At 41.9% G+C, this 10,407-nt stretch overlaps 1 protein-coding gene across 1 annotated transcript in view; it reads right to left on the reverse strand.

The window, feature by feature from the left end:
• The window catches only part of LOC308407468 (NACHT, LRR and PYD domains-containing protein 12-like), a gene marked incomplete at its 5' end in the record, with an annotated part of 115,605 nt that overhangs the window by 101,283 nt on the left and 3,915 nt on the right, over positions 1 to 10,407 (reverse strand). Inside the window, 2 exons of the mRNA XM_080899117.1 lie at positions 7,967 to 8,143; positions 9,882 to 10,055. Coding sequence (XP_080755243.1) covers positions 7,967 to 8,143; positions 9,882 to 10,055 — 351 coding nt within the window. The remainder of the gene's footprint in view (positions 1 to 7,966; positions 8,144 to 9,881; positions 10,056 to 10,407) is intronic.

The following is a 10,407-nucleotide window of genomic DNA, read 5'->3' on the forward strand; positions in this document are numbered from 1 at the left end:
TTAATCATTTACCATTGTTGAATCAGTGGACAGAATAATCTTTTAATTACATCTGTGTTACTCTGAGCAAATATTAATGCACACTGACTGTCTATTGAGGTTCTGTATCATTCTTGTTATCTGCTTAAGTTGTTGCACTTTAGTGCAGTCACACCGCTCAGACCCACCAGTCCTGTTGGACCCAGGCCCGTCTGCGTTCAGTTCTGCACGTACGCCGGCCTGTAACCACATGCACGCACTTATATAACACATGCACGTTTACACTCACACTTAGTAATAATAGGAGGGTCGTCTGAGGATAGTCTCTCTGAGAGCTACACTATCACAAAATGCACAATGTATTACACACTTGTTTTTCTCTAAAGTAGCATATGATGTCCATATAAGGAGAACTTTTTGAGTGCGAGGAACTGTTATCATTGCCAGTAAGGTCTAACTGTGTGACGTCATAATGACTATAAAGCTTTCTGTCTTTGTGCAAACGAAGAAGAAGTCCGGCTCTTCCCACACTGTAATGTGTGTTTTAATAAATGATCTGTGCTGACCCAAACTATATCCCAGTCGTAGTCTCTTCCTCAAAATCCGGACCATGACAGTAGCGAAAGAGCGGGGTCTGAAAACGATGAAGCCGGGCGTCCGCTGCTCTCGCCGGCTGGAGTGACCATTGAACCCCCCGGCTTGCTAGCGAGCGGGTGGGTAACAGACGTCTCCGAAAACGTCGGCACACTTTTGCAAATATGCGATGTCTTGATAAACCAAGCAGATATTTGAAGTTTACACAGCTACTTTCTCGCCTGAAAATATGTTAAAAGTTTATTTTGTGACCCAGAAAGGTTAATAAGAGTAATTTGAAAACTTAGTAGCTGCCGCCATTGTTGGCAGCTGAAATTTGGCTGGGCCGCGCTATGAATTCTGGGATATGGTGGGCCACGAAGGACACACCCGACGAATCCTTCAAATTCGGGGAAATGAAGGACGCATTTGTCGGCCACATTTGAAGGAGTCGACAAATACGGACAGCCTTCATCGCCTGGCTGTGATGTAATCGGCCTTCAAATGCAGCCTCTGGAGGATGCAGCCGACGTTTTGGGACACAGCTACTAATTTGCTTCCATCATCCAACCTGAAGAGGAAACAGAGACGCCTCCCCTTCAAAGTAAAAGCTGCTCCTTTTGGACACAGTATCAAAGAAAGTCTACAGTACAACATAGAAAAGACAGAACAAAGTTTTGGTTGTTTTTAAATTGTGCAGAAATGAAACTACACTAAGCTCAATTATGTGACAGACATTTCATCCCATGTCAGTTTGGCCTCATCCTGGGCCGGATTATCCAGCACACACTCTGACCACAGGTCCATGTTGAGCAGGATGAGCTGCTGGCTAATCTGGAGGCTGTAGCAGCAGCTCACAGTCACAGTGGGTTTCCACTCATGAAAAAGCTCTGGCTGCTTCATTTCTCATCTCATATCAGAGACTTTAATGCTTCACTGAAGCTGTACTGTGATGCTTCCATATTCCAGTGAGGCCTCCATAATGATTTCAGCTGTTCTGTACACACACTGTGTGCCCTGTATGGCTCAAAGTCTCTGCAGCCTGTTTTTATCTGCTATCATCAGATCTTCATCATCCTCATTCACATCCCTCACACACTCTACAGCCTCATCAGCACTGACTTCATCTTCACTGACTGATGGAGCACAACATGAACCTGTGGAGGCTGAAACACTGTCCTGTCAAACATCTCCCCGTCACCACTCCACTTCTGTCAGCCTTTAAATGAACCCTGCTCAAGTCTGTCACTTCTGTTTGGAGCCAAAAGAGGTTAAAGATTATGCCACTACATTCTTGTCTAGAAAATATTAAAGTGTATTTGGTGACACACAAAAAAGGGTAAAAGTATAGTTTGGGTCCACACATGTCCAAACCCTGGTGTGTAGGCCTACTTAGTATTGAGAAAAGCCCACTAAAAGAACGCCCACCAGACCAAAGCAATGGTTTTGACTTGATCAGCATTAACCCCGCCCCCTGACTTTGATGGGTGAAGCTGACAAATAAAATGTATTTATGAACAGCGATGCAGGGCCAGGAGTAGCAACGTGAATTAAATAAATACATCATTAAATAATTCATTAAATGTGTCAGTAAAATAATTAAAATAGAAAACAAACCAACAAAATATGTAATTAACTAATTTGAATTGTACATAAATACTTAATGAATTATTTTAAATGAAATTAACCGATAATTCATTGTGATTTTGTTTTGTGTTTTGATGAGCTAATAATCAGCTCTCTTTTTCTCATTGTTGTTCTAAGCCGCTTATCCAAAGGTAAGGCACTACCTGTTGAATTATTTCCAAAGTGTGCCAAATTGGACATTACAAATTAAAGTCTACTCACTGAAATTACTGGGGAATGTCTGCTTTGATTTTGATGAGAATCTCATGACAGTACTGAGGATTTAATGCAGTTGGACTGCTAAAAATGATTGAATGCGGTTGGACCGCTAAAGGATTTAATACGGTTGGACCGTGGAAAGCAGTTGGACTGCTGAGTGATTTTAGTATATTAGGGAATTTGGTTATTGTTTGGGGTGGAGCCCGTATTGGTTATAAGGTTGGACCTGCTTCAGTCTTACACTTTTTTGGGTGTTTTACTGTTGTTCCAAAGTATTATAAATTATTCAAGAACGTCAGTTGGACTGATAGGAAGCGCAGTGCTCAGAGGTAATGCTTGCCAATGCCAAGGACGCTTAGGCATTGTCCTCGAAGAGGGATAGTCAGTTGGTCACTGTGGAGCTTGGGGCACTCCAGAATAACTAGGAGTTAGAGTCTCCTTACCGTTTGGAACGGTAGTCTGCGCTTTTTTGGCCAGCAGAAGTTGGACTTCGGGCGTGTAACTTTAACTTAAAACTTTGGGGTAAGCCTTGGCTGTGAAATGCCAAAAATAGAGCTTCAGGCAAAGTTTGGGTTGGTTGACGCTTTTAAATTGAGTTAGGGATTTTAGAGATGAGGCCAGAAACTGTTGGACAGATACTGGTTAATTGATCACAAAAAAGTTGGACTTTATCGGTTGGACCGTTAACTTAAATTTGTCGAAATTGTTTAGGCGCTAAAGCTGCCAGATGTGACAGTGGTTGTAAATATAAGACGTCTTTGTAATATAAAATAAGAGATCTCTGTGTGAAAGGAGTCTGAGGCAGTGCTGGAGCTATTTTTAGACTGTGTGTGTGTGAGTGTGAAAATGCAAATTAGTCAGCAGTGAACTGTTTAAACCACAGTTGGTTTTACAAATACTGCTGCAAACATTGTTGAGTGTGTGTTTAAGACGCCATTTATGTTCATTAGAGGGCTATAAATAAAGTTTTGAGTTGCCGTAGTGGATGTATAGTAATTGACTGAGTTTTGATATATAAATATAGTGAGTGCACTGTATATATTTAAGACTAACATATTACTTTTAGGAGTAACCTCTCATCAGCAATAAATGCTGGTGTGTTTTATTTTTTCTATTCTATGTGTGTGCTGTGAGAATTAATAGAGGTTTCAATTGTTTTCTTTGACTTGCTCTTTCTGATTATGAAAGGCATGTCTGAAATACTCTTAGGAAAGCGTGTTGTGAGTATATTCCTCAACTCTTGTCACAGTTTAAGTGTGTGAATGCTGTGAGTAGCAGGCTTTGAGTGATTGGGTGTGATTTGTACAAAATAATAAATAATAATAACACTATGAAAGTTGATAGTAGAGTGAGTGCAGAAGTGGAAGTGTGAGAGAAAAGGCGGTGTGTGTGTGAGACGATCTGACAAACGCAAAGAATTTAGTATATTTAGAAGTGTGTGCGTGAAATAAGGGTGAATTGTTTTAGATCAAGACTTAGTAAAACAAGAGTTTTATTAGCCTGTAAAAAAAACAAAACAGGAGAGATAGAAACAGAAAATATGGTTCTGAGCAGCTGCAAGGTTGACAGGAAATGGTGTGTGACAGGAACTTTGCATGCCCATAAAAGGAACTGACTGTGACAAGTGAGCACACAGAGAGAGAAACATACGAGTTAAACTCCAGGCAGATGAAGCAAATGGAGGTTTTAAGAAAAGAAATGAAAAGGATATTAATTGTATGCTTTAGTGTGTCAATACAGGTGGACTTCTTTCAACCTAGAATCTTGAGTACAAAACCATTGATTAACAGAATTGGGAGGAAAACAGGCCAGATTTTGGCTTAAAATTTTACAGCTTGACCTCCCACTTGTCCCGATCCTGAGAAGAAGCTCATAGGACAGTTAATCTCCTGATGAAGACCGACAGAACATCGTGGACTTCAAGAATTAACAGCAGGCAAAAGACAGTGCAACTGAAACTACACTGACGATACCAGCAGCAGCATGGAAGAAAAGCACGTGATGGAAAATGCACGGTGAACTGCAGGCTGGTAAGAACAGTGTGACATAACTGTTTAAAGACACTGAATGGGATATTTTGCCAGGCTGGGATTTAATCTAAAAGGAAAATACTGAAAAGAGCAACGGAGAAGAAACAGAGAAGAAACAGACTGTGTTTGCTGGGGATCACAAGACAACAAAGGACACTAAGAGAAGGGCACAGGGGCCAGTGGGAAGGTGAAGCCCAGACGAGTTCGACTGCGAGAATAGAGGGTACAATTGGGTTGAAATTGAAGCCGGAACTCAGGATGGTTTAGGGATGTCCACGTCACAAACAAAGAGGTAAACAAAAAGAAGGTAAAATAAAGAGAGAAAATAACTGACAATTACATTAATGAATAGAAGACACACATACAGATATTACATAGATTTATTTTTAGGATAAAGGGGAGAGCTTATACGTAGAAATGACTTTTTATACATATTGCATTTTGTGCCTTTAAGGGAGTTGTGGCTCAATTCGTCTCTTGTGGGTCACGAGCCTTTGGCTAGCGCTATGATTAGCCAATCTACTGTGAGGATGATATGAGTTATTGAAGGATTGCACACGCTTACAGACATATAGAGTCCATAAACACACATGACAGTATTGATTCCAGGCAAAAGGCCTCAAATTAATTTAGCGTTTAACTGAACTTGAGCTGGCCCTGTAATAAGTGACAGAAAAGAGGAACTGAATAGGAGTTTCTTGCTTTAGAGAAGGACCAAAGGAAGGAAAGCATATATTTTGGTTAAGTCTGATAAACTAGAATGAGAAGGTATTGTTACATCAAAGGAGCAAGATGAAATAAAAAGGCTGTACCAAAAACAGGTTATAACATAGGAAATGTGAGTTTTAAAATGAAGTTAGTGTTAACACACAGGAGTTGTTTCAAGGCAGCGTTTAGCTATGATAAAATGTATGCAGGAGTAATTGCTTATATGTTTAAACTTAATTGATTAAAGTGGTTGTTTTTTTTTTGGATCTTTTAGTAGAATAGGCGCTTATAATGATTTTCTTGTGAAAGGAGATTCTAGGTCAGAGTGGAGGCCTTGCAGCAGCGAGACTTCTGTGTACAGGATGTTGATGATTAGATAAGGCAAGCGACAGGAAACGCATGCAGGGACGTGAAAGCAGCGTTTTAAGAGTTTTAAAATGATGAGTAACGTTGAAGAATATATATAAATACAAGTCAATAAGTCAAGAAGATAATTAGGATCAGGCTTTTGATTAAAGAGTCCCAAAGATGATAAGTTAGGGAGGTGCAGGAAAAGGTGTTTGGTTTGCTTTACAGAAGATCTCGGCGACCACAGGGGGGTGAGGATCCTGGAGGCCCGAGGCATGATGGACCACAAGAGAGGGACGCAGAAAAAACCTAATCTTACGCATGGAGTGTTCTCGAGGGGGAGCTGGTGTTTATTACTGGACCACTTAGATGACATGAGGTTGTCTGATTTGCTGAGCCAGAGGACGGCTAGAGAGGGTCAGAGCGGGAGTGGTGACCCCGATGTCCATGATGCCATGGATGGACATGGAAGCAGCTGAGTGGGCCGAGGAGTGACCCAACACAATGTATTGTGACCTCTGGTGTTCCAGAGGTCGAGAGAGGGAGTATTGAGATTGGAGAGATATTTTGCTGCTATTGTTAAAGGCTCATGTTCTCACTTAGATCATCGATTTCTACTTGCATTTCCTTCTGGGAAAAATGGGGATTACTTTGGAAACAGGAAGCATTTTCCCCAATAAGCAGCCCTGGATTAGTAAATCACTCCAACATGTTCTCAGGCAGAAGAAGCTGTCTTGTTATGAGGGAGAGAAGAAAAAGATTGAGGCACAGAAACTTGTTGAAAGAGAGATAAAGCAGCTAAAATCAGGTGTAAAAGTAAAGCAGAGGATGAGCTGAATAAAGGACACTCAAGGCTGGCTTGGAAAGGAATGAAGTCCATGGTGGGGATGCAGAACAAGGAGCAAAGATGAATGTGATGCTGAATCAGCAGAAGACTTGGACTCATTTGATTCCAGCTTTGATATCATTGATTTCAATGAAGAGCTTTGTGATTGTAGCAAAGGGCTGGTAGCTCTGAGAGTCCCACTGATGAGGTGTTTGTGTGGAAATCTCTTAGTGGGACCAAAGAGAGAAAAAGCCCTGGTCCTGATGCTGTGGGAGGGGAATGATTGAAGTGTGCTGTGAGGAACTGACTGGGAGATTTTCACACATTTTCCAGTCCTCCTTGGAACAACAGGAAGTTCCCAGCATATGGAAACAAAGGTTAAGTGTCCTATGGCACTCAGTGATGATGGTGCTGTGGCCCCACCACCTCCACCTCTTTGTAAAGGAACTAACTGTAATCTGAAGCTTGTAATGGAACTAAGACTTCCTCCACTAGGTGGCAGTGTCTGATGAGAAAGTGTTAGTGGAGCTGGCCTGGAGTCAGAAACAGGAAGATGCAGGATTTGGGCTGAAATGGGGAAAAGTGGTTCGCACTAGTGCCTTAAAGCAAGAAGGTTGTAGGTTGAAGCTTGTTGGCCTTTCTGTGGAGGTTGGATGTTCTCCCACAGTCCAATGAAATGCTGCTTAGGTTCATTGGTGCTTCTAAATTGGCTGTAGGTGTGGATGTGAGAGAGTGCTTCTCTGTGTCTCTCTGTTGGCCCTGTGATGGACTGCTCACCTGTGCAGGTGGACCACGCCTCTTGCCCTATGACAGCTAGGGCACAGGCTGCAGCCCTGTGAGCCTAAGCTGAATAAACAGTAAGCAAAAATGATCCATAGATGGCCTGAAATCCCCCAGTTAGCAGTTTGGTAGATAGCTATGACATGCTAATCCCATCCAGCAGCTGTATTCTACCTGTAAGCTGATCCCTGCTGAGCCAAAGCACTTTTTCATATACAAATTACAACCTTTAATAGAAACCTATTGGTCAGCATCTTATTAGCCTGCTGTTAGCTTCATTCCACAGAAAACTGAGAGAAACTAACAGAGTTGATAAAGAATAAAGAGAAATGTGCTGATTTAAAGCCTTTGAAGTGCTTCAGATGATCTCTGTCCACTTCTGTCCACTCATTCATTCATGTAAGCTTTCTAATGCAGCTTTGATCTTCACAGTCTGCTTCATGAAACTCATTCTAACCCTGAATGTCAGAGTGTTCCTCCTTCTCTTTCCCATCATTCATGCTGGCAGTGGAGGAGATTTGGATGTTGGACTGTGTTTTTGGATGATGTGTGTATGTTTGTGTTGGACTGCTGTCTGTAAAGCAAACGCACATTTTGCTTTGGATTTCAGTGTCAGACAGACTTTAAGGTGGAATGAAGAGTTGGAGAGTTTCACAGTGAATTATCCAGTGGAGGATTTTTCTTCTTCTTTGAAGGTTTGAAATGTGAACATTGTTCTGCTGCAGTCAATGGACTAAACCAGAGAAGAAGAAAACAGACTTTACCATGAAGATCCTCAGTGTGGATCAGTATAATATCAGCCTGATGTCTGCAGTTTAGTGTCAGCACAACTTTCACATCATATTCATCTCAGCACAACTAAAACATGCTGACTGACCTCAGAGTTTCAAGTCCACATCCTGGACTCTCCAGGAAACCACACAGATGCTTCACTCCTGAATCCTGCAGCTTGTTGTTCAGGCTCAGCTCCAGCTGTCTCAGATGGGAGGGGTTGGACTTCAGTGCTGCTGCCAGATAATCACAGCTGATCTCTGACAAACCACAGTTGATCAATCTGTATAAAGAATGAAAGATGTAAGTTTATTAGACAAAGTGTGAGCTTGAAATCATTCAGTGTTTCATCATCTGTTCAGAGCTGAAGAAGGTTCAGAATGTAGAAGTTTAGAAAATGGAAACTCCAAACAGCTGAAGCCAACAGGAAGCAGCTTCAAACAAACACAACAAGAGAAAAAACTCTGAATGTTTCACAGTAAAGTCGTACATTTATCATAAAAACAGGACAAAGACTTGAAAAAGTCATTTTTTTCCTTCCAGGAACCACAAGGCTTCACTTTTAAAGGTGAAGTGTGAAAGAAATGGACATATTTGAAGTCCAACACCTTTTTCCAGTCACATTATTAAAGCAGACAAACTACAAGCTCATTTTCACTCCAACAAGTCATCTTCTGACCTGGACTAACAACACTGGTCTCTATGTGCAGCTGGCTGTGAGACCAGTGCTCAGGGACCGTCTACAAAGTGCAACACTGAAAGAACATCACACACTCATTTGCTTCCATCATCCAACCTGAAGAGGAAACAGAGACGGTCCCCTTCAAAGTAAAAGCTGCTCCTTTTGGACAAAGTATCAAAGAAAGTCTACAGTATAACATAGAAAAGACAGAACAAAGTTTTGGTTGTTTTAAATTGTGCAGAAATGAAACTACACTAAGCTCAATTATGTGACAGACATTTCATCCCATGTCAGTTTGGCCTCATCCTGGGCCGGATTATCCAGCACACACTCTGACCACAGGCCCAGGGGCCACGCACAGCTGGGCTCCATCCAAGAGACAGGAAACAAACCAACACAATAATAAAAAGCACCATGTGATCTTCTTACATCTTCAAGACAAACATAGTAAAAACATGAGCATATTTGTTTCCTGATAAAATGATGTGACAGGTAGAACAGAGTAAAGTGGTGGTGTTACAGCCTTTCTCCCCTCTGCTGCCGAGGCTGTTAGTCTCTCCCAAACTCAGCTACAGGACTTCCAAATGAATGAAAGCAGCAGAAGTGGCTTTACAAATGAAAGAGGAAGAGGAGAAGAAGAGGAGAGGGAGGCCACCCTGACCATCACTCCAGCTGAAAACATCACACTTCCATTAAAGTTGGTGAGGAAATGTTGAGCAGGATGAGCTGCTGGCTAATCTGGAGGCTGTAGCAGCAGCTCACAGTCACAGTGGATTTCCACTCATGAAAAAGCTCTGGCTGCTTCATTTCTCATCTCATATCAGAGACTTTAATGCTTCACTGAAGCTGTACTGTGATGCTTCCATATCCCAGTGAGGCCTCCATAATGATTTCAGCTGTTCTGTACACACACTGTGTGCCCTGTATGGCTCAAAGTCTCTGCAGCCTGTTTTTATCTGCTATCATCAGATCTTCATCATCCTCATTCACATCCCTCACACACTCTACAGCCTCATCAGCACTGACTTCATCTTCACTGACTGATGGAGCACAACATGAACCTGTGGAGGCTGAAACACTGTCCTGTCAAACATCTCCCCGTCACCACTCCACTTCTGTCAGCCTTTAAATGAACCCTGCTCAAGTCTGTCACTTCTGTTTGGAGCCAAAAGGAAAAACTGTTGTTCAGTCGTTTGGAAAGACAACATTTCTGAAAGCACTCAAACTTCTTCACATTTGTCTTCAGACACATCCTGAACATTTAGGAACTAAAGAAAGTTTCAAACATCAAAGACCTGAAATATAGAAAAACAACAACAGCTGCAGTCAGTGAACTCACCTCAGAGTCTCCAGTCCACAGTTTGGACTCTCCAGTCCAGCACACAGAAGCTTCACACCTGAATCCTGCAGCTTGTTCCAACTCATGTCCAGCTGTGTCAGATGGGAGGGGTTGGACTTCAGAGCTGAGGCCACAACTTCACAGTGAGACTCTGAGAGTCGACACTGAGTCAGTCTGTGATGATAGAAAATATAAAATGTGTTATTATAAAAGCAGAAAATCTGCATTATAAACACAGACTGAATGTATATGAAGACAAAACAGAGTGAGGTCATAATCTGATGAATCTGCTCTTCACATCTGTGCTTCAGCTCCTCTTACTGTGTTTGACATGACACAACGATTGAGTCTCTCTCAGACCTGCAGACTTTTAATGAGAATCTTTGTTTGGCTTTAATCTGCAGATGAAGGAGGAAGATGGTGTCACATTTAGGCTTCCATAATGTCCACAGTCTGTCACTGAGATCTGATCCAGAGTCAGAGTGAAGACACACATTTGGACTGTTTCCTGTTTTGACTCCAGAAC

Source organism: Rhamphochromis sp. 'chilingali' (assembly GCF_963969265.1).
Source record: "Rhamphochromis sp. 'chilingali' genome assembly, chromosome: 1".
In the NCBI taxonomy this organism is placed as follows: domain Eukaryota; kingdom Metazoa; phylum Chordata; class Actinopteri; order Cichliformes; family Cichlidae; genus Rhamphochromis; species Rhamphochromis sp. 'chilingali'.